Source organism: Ceratotherium simum, chromosome 13 (assembly GCF_057802395.1).
Source record: "Ceratotherium simum simum isolate JZ-2026a chromosome 13, ASM5780239v1, whole genome shotgun sequence".
Lineage (NCBI taxonomy): Eukaryota > Metazoa > Chordata > Mammalia > Perissodactyla > Rhinocerotidae > Ceratotherium > Ceratotherium simum.
Window position 1 is genome coordinate 59,393,505 of NC_141912.1, and position 20,747 is coordinate 59,414,251.

Sequence of the window (20,747 nt, forward strand, 5' to 3'; positions counted from 1 at the left end):
ACTTTTAAAAATGAATTATACATATAAATTACTCAGAACGATATATATAAATATTTCTAATACATTTATAATGAAGGTAAACTTTTTTTACTTTTTTCTGTACTGGTAAATGCATCTGTACATAAAAAGCACAAATTACATTTTTTGGACTTACATATAGATTGGATTAAAACTTTGTAATAAATTGTAATAAATTTGCTCTAAATTCTTTTCTACTATTTTCACACTAAAAAAAAAACAACTAAAAGTCCAGATCAATTTTTGGAAATAAAACAATCCATATAGAAATAAACATATTATGTTTTAGAAGATATATATGAATAGGGTACTTCTAAAATTTAAGCGGATGGTATTTTATCAACTTTCTACAAAGAATAAATTCAATTATATGTCAATTATTTTCTATCTCTGTGATCCTAATCAAAGAGTTGCTAGTGATAGTCTTATATATTAACTATACTTATAGATATTGGGCTTTGAAAGTAGAAATAGTTTGAATTTAAAGTTATAGGCTTAACCGTGGTACAGTTCATGTTGGAAATACATTGTATTTAATTTAAATTCAATTAATTTGTATTTGATTTAATTTAATTCAACAGAACAAAATTGAGAATCTACTCTGTCAGCATCATATCAGAATCATTTAATAACTATCATAGTCACTACAGGTGCCAATTGTCAGTGTGACTGATGCAAATAATTCTCTGAGATCCTAAAGCCAATGGTGTCCTATAAATTGTATTTCCAAACTCCCCTCTCACTGAAATCAGGTATGTTAAAGATTTCTCTGAGACTAACGTCCGAATCACCAGTCCTAGAGTCTGATGCCCGATTCAGAGCTCTGAATATGTACCAGTACCAGACCCACTAAAACTTCTCAGAAGTCAGATACCCTGGGCTAATCTGCTATTTCGGGAAAGACAGATGAAACTAGCAGATACTATAGGTTCACCGTTGTGAAGACCCAGGATTCTCCAATTGTCATGTGAGAGCTGGCAAGTAGAAAGCTAAGACTTTGTTTCTTACACCAAATACCTATACCATTTAGGGTATGTTTCCTATTGCTCATGAGAAAAGATTTTGTTTCACGATTATTTCCTAATCCTGCAATGGAAATAGTGTCTTCATTCTCTGAATCCCTATAATCCTTATTTGTTTACACCTTATGCCACGCACTTCTTTCTAGTCTGTTATAGTTGTTTCTATTCATGTTGCATCTCTTCTTTACTTGTTTGAACCCCTTAAACCACATCTCAAATAATTGTTAATCCAACTCCAATAATATACACATACTAAGTGCTAAAAACTTGTGTAATAACATGTTTTTAAAAAAATAATACACCCTCACATCCTTCCATTTGCATTCCTAGCAAATAACTTGCAACCTTCCATACCCGTTCTCTGGGGGCAACTTCAACCCACACTCAGTCTTTCTCGCCACACTTGTCACTCAGGCTTGCTCTCCTATTGGAACTCCTTCTTGAGCCAATTTAATAAAATCAAGTCGGGCTCTATACTTTTATTTTGACATCTATAGAATCTTGTATATACACGTCTACCAAAATACATTCGTTAATAAATGTCATTTACCTGTCTATCTCTCTCATCGGGCTGCTATTCTACACTACCCAAAACAGCCACAGTTGTGTGCATGACACACACCCATGATTCATCAAAACACTGATCACTTTACACTTTCCTTTCCCTGGTATATCATTTGAAACATAAAGGTGGAATCTTCATTTTAAAACATTAAACAGGATGGCTTCTGAACACCAAGCCTATCTATTTTCTGTAAATACTGTGATAATACATGTTATCTTTCTCCCTTCAGATTGAAGTGGGTTAGGCTTACAGAATGCTTTGAAGCTGACCTTCAAATTCTGAGAATATGCACACAATCCTCCCCTTACTTGGGAAATGCAAGCACAAATGACATGAAAACAGTTACACAAAGTAAGACAAAAACAAATCAAGCACTATTGTACAAGGACACCACCTCACACCTAAAATACATCCAATGCAGCCAGCAAAATATGCTGTGCTGAACATCAGTGCCCTGAGCTGTGTGGAGAGGGGCAAGCAACAGGTCTTCCCCTTCCCTATGGATTGGCTCTTTTCTTAGTTTCATTTATTTTTAATTAAGGAAAAAAAATAACTAAACCAGGTGCATTGGTATGAATGAAAAAAGACTCCTAGGCCACAAGGGAAGCACTAAAATCCTGCTGTTTCTCAGTGGCAATGCCAGAAAAAGCAGGGAAATAGAGATTGGTTTTTATCATCAAAGAAATGCAGTAGATGCGGGTTATCATATTTCCTCCTGCTGCCCAGCCTGCATTTAATTATTTATAGAATAAACAGGAAGTTGTAAAATGCACATTTCCATTTGTTATAATGTAAGAGCCACGTGAAATAAAAAATTTTGGTGTAAAAATATAAGAGAATTTTCGTAGGAATTATATGATTTAAATCCCTTTTAGTGTAGACTGTGTTTGCCAAGAGAAATTTGAGCATAGCTCTGAGTGAGAAGATCCAGAACTATAGTTGAATGCAGAATAAAACCTTTCCGACCTAGTTAGTGTTTATGGGCGTAGTCTTTGGATTCACCAGACAAATGTAATTCTAACATTTGCCGGCTGCAGATAAGTGTCCCAAGCTCTCTGGGTCTGTTTCCTCATCTGCACAATAGGGATAATAATGATTTTTAAATCACAAGTTTGTTTTAAACAGGAAGTGAGGTAATGCATCCAAACAGCCAGGCAAATAGTTAAGGCTTCACAAACGCTAACTAATTTAATAGTAGCTTATGGCTCAAGTGATATTTTAAATCACTTTGTTATTAGAAAGGAATCCATTATGTCTTTAATGGTGTATGGCATTGCATCCAATAGCCGTTGTATTGCAAATTTATTATATGATTAACACCAAAATATTTATAGCCCCATTCATGTTCTTTTTCATTTGACAAAGATTTACTTAGAGTCTATTATGTAGTATCAACCTGGAGAAGAGACAAACAAGATGTGCACAGTTCCTGTGCTCATGGAGCTTATTGGAGAGGAGGAGAGGGGAGGGGAGAGGAGAGGAGAGGAGTGTTTGGTCACACATTAAAATATAGCCACACAAATAACTGATGGATTTTAGTTTTGGCAATTTCTATGAAAAAAATTATAATGCTATCTAATTGCTTATGAAAATTCAAAATAGTATAGCACTTTGGAAGACAGTTAGCAGTTTCTTACATAACTGAACATACTTTTACTACACGATCCATCAACTGCCCACTCCCTCGTGTTTACCCAAATGAGCTGAAAACTTATGAACATACTAAAACTTGCACACTGATGTTTATAGTAGCTTTATTCATAGTTTCCAAAATTTGGGAGCAACCAAGATGTCCTTCAGCAGGTGAATGGCTAAACTGTGATACATCCAGGCAGTGGAATAATATTTAGCACTAAAAGGAAATGAGCTATCGAGTCATAAAAAGACATGGAAGAACTTTAAATGCATATTACTAAGTGCAAGAAGCCAATCTGAAAAGGCTACATGTTGTATTATTCCAACCGCACTACATTCTGGAAAAGGCAAAACTAAGAAAACAGTAAAAAGTTAATGATTGCCATAAGTAAGAGAGGAGGGAGTGATGAATAGGTGGATTGCAGAAGATTTTCAAGGCAGTGAAAATACTCTGTATGATACTATCATGGTGGATACATGTCATTATTCATTTGTCAAAACCCACAGAATGTACAACACCAAGAGTGAACCCCAGTGGAAACTATGGACTTTGGGTAATGACGTGTCCATGTAAATTCATCAATTGTAACAAATGTACCACTCTGGTGGGGGATTTCAATGTTGGGGGAAACTATAGAATGGAATGGTTTTATTTTGGAAAGTAGTTCAATAATATCTTCTGCCCATACCCGCACCAATGTTGCATAGAGATATATATCTTAATAATAAATGCATAAAAGGTATGATGTAGAGGAAAGGACACCAATGTATAAGGGTGGGCATTTAAAATTTTGTGCCCAACTCTCCAACGGACTAACAATGTTATGGTAAGTATGACTTAGCAGTCAACTCATCTACACCCTCATGCTGTAGATTTGGAAACTGAGGCTCAGAGAACTTTCCGTCTAACTGAGGTCTAAAATTTTAAGCCTATTTTCCTTTAAGGCAATATATGACACCAAGAATATTCTAAGGTTCTACAAATACAAACATTAGCCCATCAGCCATGTTTAAATAAGAAATAGACACATAAAGATAAGAGGTGGAAAATCATTACCCATAATATCGAAATAGCTCTAGTGGGAAGTTATAATTCCTCTATCCTTCATTTACCAATAAAAATCACTGTTATAAGACATTTAGATTGCACATAATACCTATGCCATATGTCTGTTATATAAAATGTAAGACAAGTTATTTTTGATGTTCTACTTCTGAAAATATTAAACTACATTTTCCCATTATATATTATATTTATTTAACACAGAGAACTTCTTATTTTCATTGTTAAAATATATATTTTCATTCAAATTTTCACTTTTCTTCCTTCTCCAAAACCATCACATTCCTTGGGTTACAAAATATTAAGTCACTGTGTTGCTTAGAATGCTTAGAACACACATTCTTGTTGTTTATGGTGAAACTAGTCTTGAGGAGCAGATTGAGCCTTTTTTCTAACTGGCTATTGCAGATTTAGCATTCTCATTAGCAGCAACTTCTTGGGGTAGGCTTCCAACATGAGGTGCACATGAAGACTTAGCACTCTTAGAGACACCTTCCTAACCCTTGGGAGGAAGCCACGATCTATGTTCCTTGAGAAAGCTCTTCTAAAGACTACTTTACTCAGGGTTTGCCGATTGCCTTACTATTTTTAATATTAGTACCACAGACAGTGTTCTAGTTAATGTCTTTATTTCCCCCAGCAGACTGTCTCCTGCATTTTGAACTCGTTGCTGACTTCCTTATTATCCCATACACATTTGTCTGCTGCACTCAGCTGAAAGCTCTCCTTGGGTGAAAAATTGAAACTAATGAATTTCTAAATTATTTTGAGGATCTAACCTAGTTCTCCACACACAATATATGCTGAAAATATATTAAAACCAAGTACCAAATTTTGCCTTAAATGGAGCGTTGTTGCTGTTTTTTGTGCACTCAAGTGTTTGCATGCAGGCCTGCCCTCTTTTCTCTAATTTGTGTATAAGAACAGTGAGTGTTCATGTGTTTCTTTACATGATTTCCAAGTACTTTGCTATGGTGAGTGTCCAAGGATGTGTTTTGACTGATCTAAAATATCAATAACTGAAGTTAAAATATAAATGTGTCAAAAGCAATAAACATCTCCTTCTTTAAAAAAGACACTATGAGTTTATCTAAGAAGGGTACCTTTGCTAATTTACTTACAGTAAAGAGAAAACATACTTTAATTATTTAATAGGATGACTCATGGCATCTTGAATACAGTAAATACTTGTAAATATTTATTAGCAATATTGATGACTTTATATCATGAGGAAATAAACATCAGAAGCAGAGACAAACATAAAATCAAATGGTCAATCTTGCTGTCCTGTGTCTTGCTTTTTAGATCTGTTTTGAAGATGACTTTTAAAAACCAGGTATTGCAAATAGACTGTACTGCTATAGAACTCGGAGCATTTTTTCTCATTCAGAAAATAGTTTTTCCTTTTTTTTCCATTTTGTTTAATACAAATACAGCTTCCACACTACATAAAGATCTGTGTTTTAATTTAAAGAATGCAGTTAACACTTTTATTGACTGCAATAATTCGCAAAATGCAATGAGCATGACCCAGTGACAGTCATCAGTTAATGTATGGACCAATCTTGTCTGGTAGAAATTCATTTTCCAAGGAAAAAATGAGCAGTGCTGATCAAATTAAAATAAGGGAGATCATTTGTCTTGAATTTTTTAGCAAGCCTAGTACATTCAATAAATTGTGTTTTGTCACTTAAATTCTTTTACAGAGCATTTGAATTTCAGAATAATGTAAGTACTTTAACCTTTTGATTCACTTTTGCAATCGGATCTGCTAAAAAGAATAATCCACACTAATTATCAGCTTGTCAGAGATTGTCACAGCTCTAAACATTAAGGAAAACCTGAGAGTTCAGGTCTTTAATATTATCCACCAAAAATTAATTCTCAGAAATAAAGAAAAAATAGATTTCCGTCCTCCTATCCAGCAGGGGCTGTTCACTTCTCAAGTTATTCTTCATTATCAAAGAATAGTTGTAGTTATATTAATCTTCTCTCATCTCATAAACATGCAGCTGAGTTAACATTTTTATATGACAATGTAATTAGTGAGTTTTTTAAATGGCTTAAATAGAAGGAATATAAAAAGAGTGTGGCATCTTTCTGAAGAGCTATTTGAAGAAGGATGTCAGAGGGAAGTTTAGGTTAACATAAATAGACTTAAGGGGAAGAGAACTCCTACAAGTTATTTTGGCAAAAGGCTTAATGGTTTGTACTAAGTTTTGCTGTTTTAAGTTATAATCAGAAATCCAATGCTTGCATATTCCCAATAATTTGATATATTTTAATATCCTTTAACACAGATTTCATGTGATATTATACCAGCTGGTATAATTGTGTGTGCAAGATAATTTATAATTTTTTATTTTCTACATGCTAGTGGAGAATCTGATTGCCAACTAAATTGACATCTATTAAGCAATTCCATGAGGGCCTCTGGCAACTCTGGAAAATAGAACAATCATTCAAGGTGAGATACCTAAGAAGCCTAATTAAAAAGAACCACAGTTTTTCAAAAGACACATTGAATTTTATGAATGAAGGAAAATTCATCTATTTTCTTTATTAAATATATTCATAGGTCCTTTCATTCTTAAAACAATCACAAGACTTCAGGTTTCTAGTCGGGCAGGTAAGAAGCTTAGAAGTCACCACTCCCTTCTTCACAAACATAAAAAGCTGAACAAACTGAAAATCAACAACTCTTCTTAGATCTGTCAAAGAATTGAGATCACAAGGCAAACTGCTCCCCTGCAAATTGGAGAGTCAGGCAGATACAGAGATCATAGTTCACCGGAGTGGAGCTCCGGAGCAGAAACCACCGCTGGAGGCAGTACCAGGACAGGAGACTAATGGACAAAATGCTGGAGGCCACGTGTGGACAAGCTGGAGAGTTAAAAACTTCAGGGGGTGCCCAGGGTTAGGGGATCCCCCATACTTTCATAAGCTTTACCTCCCGGAGTTCTACCAAGTTCTCACAGAGAAGCTAGGAGAAAAATCCCCTTGTGCTTCCAACAGGGAAATGGGGGGGATAGCCATTTTGAAACACTCTCAGAGCATTCTGTTCTTCTTAACAAGGCCTGACCTCAAGGGAAACTACTTTCCACAGCCTAATCGATATGGGGGGAGGGAAATACCCAACTCCAGCCCCTTGAAGTTCTCTTGTCGCACCTAAGGAGAGGGGGCTGAGAGCACATGTGAAGGTCACAGCTGGGAGGCTCACTGAAAGACTGAGACTAATCATAGGACTATTGAAAGCTTCCCTCCCTCCACACCTTACCCACATCGACAGGCTCCTCTATAATTACAGGGGATTACAACTGAAAGCACTGCACGTCTCAGATCTATTTAAGAAGAAATCTCTAAGGAAACCCAATGATTACAGGGGAGACAAAAACAAGAATATAAGAAGATTTTAGCCTCTCACACCTGTAACTACAGCAAACAGCAAACATGGCCTTACTCCTTGCCAGAAAAAATAAAGCCTCCTCCTAAAGGCCCATTTATTTCAGTTACTTTCATCCAGCACATCATGTCCGGCTATAAATATAAAATTACAAGGCATACCAAAAGACAAAAAACACCATTTGAAGAGAGAGAGAAAGCACCAAAATCAGACTCAGATACAGCAGAGATTTTGCAATTATGGGAATTTAAAACAACTATAATTAATATGCTAAGGACTCCAATAAAACAGCCTGAACAATGATGACGAAAATCAAAACACATGTATTATACTCTGTTTAGGAATTCTACAAGCATCTCTGCTCTCAGGAGCTCACAATTTATCAGAATGGACAGAGAAATAAGCAAATAAGCAAATATTGCACTAGAATGTGATCATTGGTGCAATGTGTAGTCTCTTCTCATCTATGGTGCTGCAAGAATGCCATGACTCAGACCCTCTGTGAGTTGTCAATTCTCCCCTACTCTCACTGTTTCCGTCTTCACCTAGACTCTACACGCACACTTAATCCTTAATCCTAATGCAAATCAATTTACCTACCTTCTGATCGTTCTAACTGCTTTGTTTCTTAAGCCTCTCTCAAATTCTATATCTTTCTGTGAATGATATTCTTTTTAAAGAACCTAAGATACCAATGAAGTTTGATATTTCTTTATGATTATAATTCTTATTTTTTTATATCCCATTTACTCTCAGGTTTAGTTGGGGAAGGGAGACAAGAAATCTAAAAAGCAATTTTTCAATGATCTTATGCATTTGCCATACCTGTTTTCAAAATGGATTTGTCATTCTATTATTTTATTTCAATATTTCTGACTTTAACTTGATATGAATATTTCTATCATTCAAAGACTTTGAACATTTTTTGTGATTTTCTTATATTTCAGCAAAATATTTTGCTTTTTATTCCAATTAATAATTTACATGCTATTTTCAAGGGTATGCCTTTAGGTATGTCTATATATTGCTATAACATTGATATGCATGACATTTCAATGTTAAATTCTTTTTCAATAAACTAAATTTCCTCTATCTTTATCTATTCATTTTAAAACACAACGAATGTATTAACAAAAGTAGAACCCCCCCTTAACTGTTTGTAGATTTTTACCTAGACACTATCTGTTATAAATAGTTTTTAAGTTTTATTTTAGCTTTTAAGTACTGGAAAGAGTGCCTATAAGGATATCCATTTCAAAATAATTTATTAAATGCCTTACTATACAACATAGTTGTATAGTCATGTGTCACTTAACGACAGGGACACATTCTGAGAAATGAGTCATTAGGCGATTGCATTGTTGTGCAAACAACATAGTGCACTTACACAAACTAGATGGTATAGCCTACTACACACCTAGGCTCTATGGTACTAATCTTATGGGACCACTGTTGTACCTGTAGGCAGTCTTTGACTGAAATGTCATTATGCAAGCATGACTGTATTACATCTATAACACTTCCTTCTGTTTAGTAGACTTGTGGTTTTATAAAACTAGATATTTTTCAGAATTTTTAAATTTTTCACATATACTAATGTATTTATCCTTCAGATTTAATGTTTTTTATTGAAAGAGAAAGCACAAGTGTTAATCGTTCCAATGTAGAAAGATATTTCCCAGGGGATTAAATATTTAAAGGATTTTTAAGGATATTTGTTAGTAATTATTTTGGATTAATAAAAACATATCTATAAAATGAGCATTTATTTTTTAGTTATTTAGATTTTCATATATAGGGCTGCATTGGCAAGATAATATAGTTAAATCAAGGATCTATTTCATTCTTTTTCTCTTTCTACTGACTTTTTGGGGAAGCCATTATTGGTGTAATTGGAGAGGTCATAAAATTAACTTCTTGGCACCAAATACCGCCCACACTCAGATGTCAGAGTGCCTGAAATTCTTCCTCAAAGATCATCCTTTCAAGATCAGTAAGGGAAAAATGTTTCCCCAAGGCAAATTGGGATTGGAGGACTCTAAGAGAAAAGAAGCAGATAGTTCTGTTTTAGTTTATCCATATTCCTCTCAGACAAGTGGGCCCTGGGAATACCATTCAAAAGGGAAGAGTATCTGACATAAGCCCAGGCTTTCTCAAATTCTTTTGTTTTGATAACAGGTATTGACCTTTTTTCTGCTTAATCCCTTAACCATCTCTGGAGATTCCCACTTCTGACCTTTCCTTCCTGATCTTCCAGCTCTGAGGTGTCTCCTGCTCCATTCATACTTGTACATCTTCTTAGGCTCATTCCATTGAAATTTGATTCCTTAATCTTGCACTGGGTCACCTGACTGCATGCCCTTTCTAATTATTTAGCCTTAATCTTGGTTAAAACTGGTCTACCTATTAATGATATTTATAAATGTACGTTTAAAACTCCTAGCAGTAGGCTTGCCAATTGCTGTTCACTTCCTATATTCATGCCCTGTGGTCAGCTTTAATGAAGAATTGTGGTCAAAAGCTATCTTTTAATAAAGACATTTCTACCAAGGTAAGTCTATTCTGGTGTTAATGGAGTTCGGACCAGTCCACATTTGCCAAGGAAGCAGATACATCCTCCTTGGACATATATACTCTGAGCCCAACCCTGGAAGTAGAATTATGACCTCAGACAAAACCGAGGTCTTGCCAAGACCCTGACAATGTTAAGTAATTCCTCTACTGGCATCCTTCTTCTGAATGCATTAGAACATTAAAGGACAATACATTAAGTCACTTGTACCTTAGTGTGGATCAATTTATCAGAATGCTCTTCTCTGAAAGGACGGGCTGAGGGCGCATGTGACAGATGGATGAGAAGGGAAAGGGGGATGCTGAGAAAAACGTAGTATGTACAGACAGACAGAGGAGGAGACAAGCACTTGGATTAACTTCTCCAACCTTATTTTTCACCAAACAATATTCTATTATTTACTGTATTTTAATGACAATGGAAAAAAGTATCGCAACAAAAACCACCAATAATCTTTACCACAAATCCAGGTATGCATAAACATGTCGATCCAAAGCCAGCTTCATTTTCTATGCATATTCCATGAAGACATGAGCTGGGAATGCATTCATCAAGTTCCTTCTCACAGTGATCTCCTGACCATCCTGTTGAACACAATCACAAAGCAGATATTTGATTGTTTAATAATAGTAAGGATAATTGTATATATATGTCTCTATGTAGTCATACACTGCATAATGACATTTCAGTCAAGAATGGACCATATATACGACAGTGGTCCCAAAAGATTAGTACCATAGAGCCTAGGTGTGTATCAGGCTATATTATCTAGGTTTGCGTAAGTACACTCTATGACATTCGCACGATGACGACATCACCTGACGATGCATTTTTCACAGCACGTTCTTGTCATTAAGCTATGCATGACTGTATATATAACAAATAATGCTATTTGTTATATTTGTGCTAGGTGGTGTTTATAAATTATCTCAGTTTATCTTCATAACCATTCTCTCAGTTACCTGTTATTACTATCTCTATTTATCAGATGAGAAAATTGAATTTGGAAAAGAAAAATAATTTGCCCTAAAATCACACAGTTATGTAGAAATGGAAGCAAGTATATGGAAAATAAAGTTTCGGCTTGTACTTACGGTACCATTTTACATTACACATCTTTACATATTTTATCTTGGAATAAATACACAGAAGGCAGTGGAATAAACATATCCCATAATTTCATTTAATATGAATCTAAATTCAAACGAAAGCAACTACTATAGATTTTTATTTATTTTATTTTTCCCCCCAAAGCCCCAGTAGATAGTTGTATGTCACAGTTGCACATACTATAGATTTTTAGATATGCGATGTTTTCTTGTTATACTTGTAGTATTTTACAGTTAGTGTTTCTTAAGCTGCAATTCTATAGAATACAAACATTATGTCTATGTTCAGCTGACCACTGGCTATAAGAATTCTCCTTAAACATGACTATCTAATTTTCCATACCACAACACTGTGTGTGTCTCTTTTTGTTTGGCTTTTGCTAGCATTTCATCATCAACCTAGCAACCAACATTGCTAAGCTAGCCACAAGATAATATCTCGGCTATGGTTTACTAGGTACATAATAGGAACATTTTTTTAAACCATTGATTCTTTCCTATGAGGCAACTATTTAAATGAATCTTAATATGTTGAAGAATGTGTTAACCTAAAACAATTTTACATAGGGACAATCGGTCTTTAGAGGCAGCTGTCACTACCTACTGACTACCTATACAAATTATAATTGCAAATTTTTAAATTTCTTTATGCTGCTATGTATTATCCAACAGCATTTAATGTGAGCCCTAGCTATCAGGAAATGCAGTCCTATTCTTGTTCCTACTTAGTAATATATTCTCACTATTCTTCCCTGATAAATTATAAGAGAACAATTAAAAAGTATTCTGGGTTGCTTGGAAATGATTTAATGCAATAATGCATCATAAGAAGAAAAATACAGCACGAGTTTAAAAGATTTGGCAGAGTCCAAATCAAAGTTAGAAGTAGCTGCCAAAAGACTAAATTTACCAAATCCTTGTTCAAGACTCTTTCTGCTTTGTAATGCTCTTTCATATTCTGAGCTGACTCAGTAGGCAACTCTACTGTGAGGCTATAAAAGGTGATACAGAAAAAACATTTTTGCAGGGCTTATAAAAAGCCACTAAGATCAGTCATTCACATGATTAAATCTCACAAACATATTGTTGAGCATAAAAGTACATTCTATAAAAATACTTACATTCCTATAGCTGTTCGTACAAAAGTCAAATACATGCAAACTTAATAATATTGCTTAGAGATACATACATATATAATAAAACTGTAAGGAACACTAAGGGAATGTTGATATAAAATTCAGAATAGTTACTGCAGGGTAGGGGAATATTAATGTGCTCAGGCAGGGACATAGAGGAGACTAGAATTATTGCTAATATTTTATACCTTTAATCAAATGGTAGGTACATAAATGTTTATTATATTTTTTATATATAACTACACATTGATTGTATATTCTTCTCATTGAATAAAATAATTCACAATATATTTAAAACAATTAAAAATAATAATGTAGTTTTCCTCTTGCTTCTAATACTATGAAGGATATTGCAAAGCTTTAAACTGTAAGATGGAAACTGTGAAAGAAAAAAATTCACCAGATCGGTTAGACAGACAAAGAAGACTATTCAAGAGTACAGGCATGCGTTGCTTAACCACAGGGATAGATTCTGAGAAACACGTCATTAGGTAATTTCACCGTTGTGCCAACATTATAGAGTGTACTTACACAAACCTGGATGGTGTAGCCTACTATACACCTAGGCTTTATGGTACTAATCTTATGTGACCACTGTCACATACACAGTTTGTCATTTGACCAAAATGTTATTATGTGGCACATGACTGTATTGCAATAAGAGAAAGAGGTTATTGAAATAGGGTAGAGAGATTGAACTCAACTGCACTGAACCAAAGGTAGGCAATGCTGGGGTGAGTTAACGGGAAAGTACCAGAGGACATTGGGCTGGGGAGAGGTTGGTCAATGTGCTTAGGCCACTGTGTTGGTGAATTGTCACTTATTGACTTTAGGCTCCTACCCTCCCACAGAGAAAGGGATTGGGGGCACTATCTCCTTCTGTGATTACATTTCAAAAGGATGACTCCATGTCCTTGAGAAAGACATTTCTGGGTTGTAAAACTGGAAAGTGGCTACAAGAAGGTTTATATCTCAAAGGGGCAGAGAAAGAATTTGCAATTATAAGTTTTCTAAAGAAAGGGAGGTCAGAAGCCTGGAGTCAAGAAGTCTGTCTAAAGTTTAGTTAAGCTGAGGGGAACATTAGGCTATCTCGCTCAAAAACAACAAAGTAGGATAGAAAATAAATTAGTCAGAGTTAAGCACAGGAAACAGAAATCACTCTAGGTTTTTAAGCAAAAAGGGCCTTAATAACAAGGAACAAGGTGTTTACCAAATTATTAGAAGGAAAGGCTTTAGGTAACCCCAAGAACCACAGACATGACTCTCTGAGAGATGCCACCTCAGCCATAATCAGGAAGATGAGAAACATTAAAGCCACCACTAGAATTACCGAGTTCAAGAACCCATTGCACTAATTGAGAGAAGCTGGATTACCAGGCAGCTGCCACCACCACCTCTCCAGCTGTGTCTCCCTCCCCTGAAGCTGGTGACTGAACACCAAATTGCCAAGTCTGACTGCCAACTCTGCCAGTACTGTTGTTTTAATCCACATGAAGTCGGTGATTCAATGGTAAAATCTACTGCAGAAAATCCCACATGTCCACGACCTTCTTCACCAGATGAAACTGCTGAGACATCCAGAAATGACCTCCATCAGATCCTTCAGATTTCAGGTGTGTTTATTATCGGTGGAACCCAATTTATATTCACAACCTCAGCTTCAAGGGAGTCTAGATACTGTAGTTTTTAATTTTCTTGTCTCTGCAGTACGGAAACCACAATAGACAGGAATGGAGGCTGAGTGCCAATCATGCCCATCAATCAATAAGATAAATGTCCTTGTGCTGGTGTGGGCACGGTGATGGCAAGACAGGGGAACAGAATAAAACAGGCAAATGAAAATCCAGTGGGTAAAATTAAAAAAAAAAAAAAAAGGTTCTAAGCAGAGATGAAGAAAACATCTTCTGAGTCCCATGAAGGTTTGATATCCCTATTTAATAAGGTAGCCAGATATTCAAAAAATACTGTTTGCTGTTAGCAATCCAGAAAAAGTGATCAGATCATTATGGTGTTAAATTCATAGTACTAATCTGATATCTAACAAGTAATAGAAAATAAATAAATACTTACAGAATAAATGATTCCAAATAATGTGGGTGTAAAATAAAAAAGACTTAAGAGGTGAAATTGCAACAAAAACAAGAACAAGTTAGACTAATTTTTAAGTTGATGAATAAAATAAATCTTTAAATACATCAATATACACAACTAGAAACACTGACCAGTTTTAATATCACCATTGTCTGCTACAACATAGCAGTTATAAGTTTATTAATGAAAATAAAAGTCACTATTTCAAAGATTTATAGGTTCCAATTTCATTTCATTTTCCCTCACAGCACCAAGTGATTTGTACTTAATCTGGGGAAAATAAAACAAAATTAAACCTAAACCTAAAATAACTCTGTCTTACTAGTTAACATATTATCTAGTAATTGGATATCATAAATTAAAATTGTTTTCTGGGACCGGCCCCATGGCTTAGCGGTTGAGTGCACGCACTCTGCTATTGGCGGCCCGGGTTCGGATCCGAGGCGCACACCGAGTCACTGCTTCTCCAGCCATGCTGTGGCGGTGTCCCACATACAGCAACTAGAAGCATGTGCAACTATGACAGACTATCTACTGGGGCTTTGGGGAGAAAAAGGGAGAAAAAGGAGGAGGATTGGCAATGGATGTTAGCTCAGGGCCGGTATTCCTCAGCAAAAAGAGGAGGATTGGCATGGATGTTAGCTCAGGGCTGATCTTCCTCACACACACACACAAAAAAATTGTTTTCTTTTCTTAGTCTAATTCTAGAATATGTAGAAGAATTGATTTCATGTCTAAATCTTCATGAAAATACAATAGTATATACTTTTCATTTCATATTAAAAAATATTTCACTTTTTATGGTTCTTGATTAAAAAGAAAGATCCTTCTGTATCTCTTCTGTTCTAAATCCAAAAGTCTTATCCCTGACTTAAGCGTTGCAAGCACCGCGGCAGATATCATCTGTTTGTTTCTCCGTTTCTTTGCTCCAAGGACAATGCAGCATTTCTGCTTCAAAATGAATAATGCTATTTTAAGAGCAAACTGTGTGTCTGCAGTTTGTGTTATCACCTGTATAAACACATTTGCACCCCTCCTGAGTATGAAAAGTGTCTGAGCACAGCGACTGCCCCGGGGATGGAGAACAGCTCTGGGCGAAGCATTCCTATTTGCAATACAGAGATCGTTCCTTCACTCTCAATTTGCTCATAATGGGATAACTGTGGTTTCACTTACTGAGTCTTAAACATTTTTATATAACACTATAAATGGGATTGTTTAGGCTAAAACAAAAATAAGTGTTTTATTTTGTAAAATAATCTGAATGCTTGTATTGATACTTCCATGGAAACCAGCTCCCTAGCCCCATTGAATTCACTCCCTAGGTGGAGGATGAGCTCTGTGATCAGGACTCTCCTGGATGGTGTCCAGGCTGCACCTTGCACAGAGATCTCATGCATAGAGGATGAATGAGGTCTGAAATCCAACCTGTGCTCCTCTTGTCAAGCATTGCACCCTGTTAGCTTGGAGGACAGGGTGTAACTCTCTAATTTGTCTGCTTACGGAGGGCAGGCGGAGGCTTTATGCTAACTATGGCCTGGTCTGTGATTACACAACATGGGTCAGCACCATAAATAGAATGTACTTTTTCAATACGTGTTGACCACTCTGTGAGGACCCATTAGGATACAACTTCTCTGAGAGGATTTGGTGGTACAAAACTAAATAACATTTAGAGCATCTTCTGGCCCATTTATATGCAGTTCACATTGCAGTTGTGTTTTGCAGATATGTCTGGTGAGGACCTGGCATTTAATTTTTCAAACTGTGTTCCATTCAGAATGTTGCAGGAGCCATGCAGCTCTGTTTGGACTAAAAATAAGAAGGAAGGGAGAAAAAAGATAAAATTACAAACCTTGAGGGACAGTGGAGGAACCACCCAAAGTTCCGATCATGGAGGAAGAGAGAGTTGTTACATGAAGACAAGAAATTCTGATAATCGGCAACATGAGGTGAACTTAAAGATTTCCACAACTGATGGAAATAAAAATTGGCAGTAATTTATAGTGCTTAACTAATTTAAAGACAGAAGTAAATATGTAGTGAAGGTAGGTTTCCATCTGGAACTGCATAAGGTAAGGATAATGGCATGATTTAGACCAGAGCCTAAGAAAGAATTATGAGCATTATCTAAGGCTGGTTTCCTCCACGGATGAGAGAGAAGAATGGGCCTGTATAAAACAAATGAATCAGCCTTTGTGCCTTTCTCTAACATTTAGGAGAATGCAAATTGCTACGAACTACTGAGAAAAGTGGTAAGTTTTCAGTTTTTGCTTACAGAAGCTTTTTAGGAGATAATCAGACAGATCCAGGTAGGCAAACTTCCTGAAGAAATCTTCCAGTGGTTAGAATCACTAACATCCAGACTAAGCTGCAACACAATGATGGATCTTATTGGCAAAGGTCCTGTTTTTCTTTTTAATGGTCAGCAATTTGATCTTTTTTAAATTCTAGTAGGAACATTTAACATGAGATCTGTCCTTTTAGCAAATTTTTAAGTGTGCAATACAGTACCTTTATAGGCACACTGTTGTACAGTAGATCTCCTGAGGGTATTCATCTAGCATAACTGGAAAACTTATGGGAAGTTGCTAGTCAGCAAGGCCCATCTTTGGGGAACATAGAGATGATGAGTGTACAGCACCAGCCCAGACCTTCTGGCTGCAAATCTCAGCTTTGCCGCTAAGGTGGTATGGGAGATTTACCCAAGGACTCTTGGACCATTTCCTCATTGGTGAAATGAGATGATAGTATCTTCTTCACAAGGTGATGTGAAAACTAAATGAGTCAATACGTGTAAAATAGCAGGGTGTCCATGTACTGGTGTTGTTATTGTTATTATAATTATTATTTCCTAAACACATATATGCCAAAGTTCTCCCGCATTTGGCCTTCAAAATCTAAAATTCAGAATACAAGAGAAAGAAGAGCTTAATGACAGGTAGAATTTTCAAGGACAAAAATGATAAATAAAAACATTTGAATTATATCAAAATCACTTTTTGTTGGGGCTGAGGAAAGGATTGACTACAAAGGGGCAGATTGAGCACATTTTGGGAGATGGTGGTTACATGACTGGCTGTGGCGGTAGTTACATAACTATATGCATTTGTGAAAACTGTAGAACTGTATGCCAGAGAGTGAATTTTACTGTACAAATTAAAAAACGCTGAAAAAAACCAGTAACTATGCTAATAAAGAAAATAAGGAAGGAATGAAGGGTAATCCGCACGAGCATGATTATTCCTTAAATAACTCCGGAGGGAGGACGGGTTGGCATGATAGAGACACAGCTGGAGAGAGCCCTTGGGAGAAGGGACGGGGTCTGGAAGGGCATCCACAGCATTTTCCAAGAATTTGTTTGTTTCGTTGCTTAGTTGGTATTTGCTTTTGTGACTAGGTTGTGAAGAATCCAAGTGTCAAGTCAAAAGTACCAGCAAGTTCTGAGTAACACTTAACAGCACAGATGGGTACCATTTTTGAAGCCTTCCATTTTCCACTATGGATTTGATGAATGGCGTTCAGAATAGGGCTTTATTTGAATGCACAACTGCTTCAAAATGGCTCCATGCTTCTAAGTGAATCAAAAATAAGTGGAATCTTAACCTGGAGCATCAAAACTAACCTAGCAATGGTAAAATGTATGTTAACATAAAAATGAAACCAGCAATTATACGATTTGTATTTATGGTAAAAATGATTTATATATGTGTTTTGCTTCTTAACGGTTTTTGTAGGATTATATTAATTGCTTATGGTGGCTATCATAGCATTTCAAATGTTCAGACCTCAATAAAGATATTTTTGCTTGGAAGAGGCAAAACTTTTGAAACGGTTTTCATTGTTTATATCAGAGAATTGTAATCTTTATTCTACTTCTTTTATTTGCAAGAGTTACAATTTTATGTATAGGCGCCTATTTCAAAATGCAGATGCAAACGTCTCTAGATGTTCTGTTTGACTGAATAAAACCTAGTACCAGTTCTGAGTGTGCCAAAACAGAGGAGAGTTCTGAGTGAATGTCGAACTTGTAAACAGCATGTCGGTGGTACTCAATTGATAGGTATTCACTAATTTGTACAACTTCACATAAATAATACCCTAATACCCACTTGGCTGCCTGGCTGTTATTCCAAGGGGACCCAATAACCAGAAGCCCAGAAGCCTGGGGTAACCACAAGCTGTCTCAAGTCTTCTGTGGGATTTTTAAATAGATGGAATTCTTTTTGTGTGACCAAAAATATCCTTCACCTATATTCCTGAGGGATGATTGCTGCTCAAGGACATTTAGGCATTCAACATCCCTTTGGGTGGATGTAACTGAATGTTGAAGATGAACCAAGTGACAGAAGACACAGAAAGAAAACAACAAATCTGAAAAGTTGGAGAACTAGAGGAAAGAGAGGGGAAAAGATGCATGGACACAACTTGTTTACGTCACCGTAGAGCTAAAGAGAATATGACCAAAGGCAGAAATGGCCAAAAAGATCAGTTATTAATGAGAAATTATTCCCTGAACAAAATCAGTTTACTCAGCGTGTCCATCTCTGTACTGACAATTGTTGGAAGTAATAATAATGTCAATATTAATAAGAGCTAACATTTATAAAGGACTTGCTGTGTACCAGGCATAATTTATATAGAAGAAGATCAGAGTCTGAAGTTTCCGTAAATTTAGACAATACTCGTAGTGAGATATCATTCTCCAAACATTAGGATTTCCTGCTGATAGCTTAAGTGATGCTTTCTAGTGTCACAGGACATCCATTTCATACTTTTTAAGTGTGGTCATTACTTAGAACTTGATTGATAATCAACAACATTATTGGTGGAGTGGATTATCAAAATTGTATTATACCCTCATCCACATACATTCATATATATAAACATATATATTGTGTTATATGTATATAAATGTATACTATATAAAATTATATATATATAGCGTGCATGATTGTTTTTTAATAATTACCTTGCTGACATTTGCAAATATATCCATTGATGTGATCTTCACAGCTTGCGCCATTTAGACATGGTGAAGAAGAACACTCATTTATATTAATTTCACAAAATTGACCAGAAAATCCAGGAAGACACCTAAGAAAGAAAAGTGAAATATGTATATGTATATACACATGGGTTTATATTGTAGAATTCATATTTGCCAAATCAAGAATAAAATTAAGCACAAGATGTAGTTGTTCATTATAGTTGATTTATGAGAGAGAATTTAGTTGATACTCACCAGTATTTTCAATGAAATTAAGGCCAACTGATCTAAAAGCAACCACAACCACAAACAAAAATGGAAAGCAAAACAGGCTCAGACATCACAGATATACATATATACAAAGTTTTTTTAAAAATATATTGATATATATGTATATATACACAAAAAAACTTTGCTGGGATTTATTTTTTTAATTTTTATTTATTTATCTTTCCCCCCAAAGCCCCAGTAGATAGTTGTATGTCATAGTTTCACATCCTTCTAGTTGCTGTATGTGGGACGCGGCCTCAGCATGGGTGGAAAAGTAGTACGTCGGTGCACGCCCAGGATCCGAACCCGGGCCGCCAGCAGCGGAGCGTGCACACTTAACCGCTAAGCCACAGGGCCGGCCCTTGCTGGGATTTTGAGTGCTAATGCTTTAAATCTATAAATCAAATTGGGAAGAAATAGCATCTTAAAAATTTTGAGTGTTACAATTAATGAATAAGGAATATCTCTCCATTTATGTAGACGGTTTTTGATTTCTTTCATCAAGTTTTTGTTTGTTTGCTTTTGGTGAGAAAGATTGGCCCTGAGCTAACATGTGTCAATCTTCCTCCATTTTGTGTATAGGACACCACCATAGCATGGCTTGATGAGCAGTGTGTAGGTCCTCACCCAGGATCTGAACCCATGAACCCCAGGCTGCCAAAGTGAAGCATGTGAACTTAACCACTATGCCACCAGGCTGGCCCCAAGTTTTTGTATTTTTCCACATACAGACATAACAGATATTTTGTTAGATTTCTACCTAAGTGTTTTATTTTTTGCTGATTGCTACTATAATCATATCTGTTTTTGTTTCTTTCTTTCCAATATTTCAATGTTCATTGCTGGAAAGCAATTGACTTTTGTATATTGACC

General features: G+C 35.9%; 1 protein-coding gene across 1 annotated transcript in view; it reads right to left on the reverse strand.

The window, feature by feature from the left end:
* The window catches only part of EYS (EGF-like photoreceptor maintenance factor), a 332,267-nt gene that overhangs the window by 16,015 nt on the left and 295,505 nt on the right, over positions 1–20,747 (reverse strand). Inside the window, exons 10-11 of the mRNA XM_087438772.1 lie at positions 19,587–19,711; positions 10,738–10,862 (exon numbers count right to left, since the gene is read on the reverse strand). Coding sequence (XP_087294898.1) covers positions 10,738–10,862; positions 19,587–19,711 — 250 coding nt within the window. The remainder of the gene's footprint in view (positions 1–10,737; positions 10,863–19,586; positions 19,712–20,747) is intronic.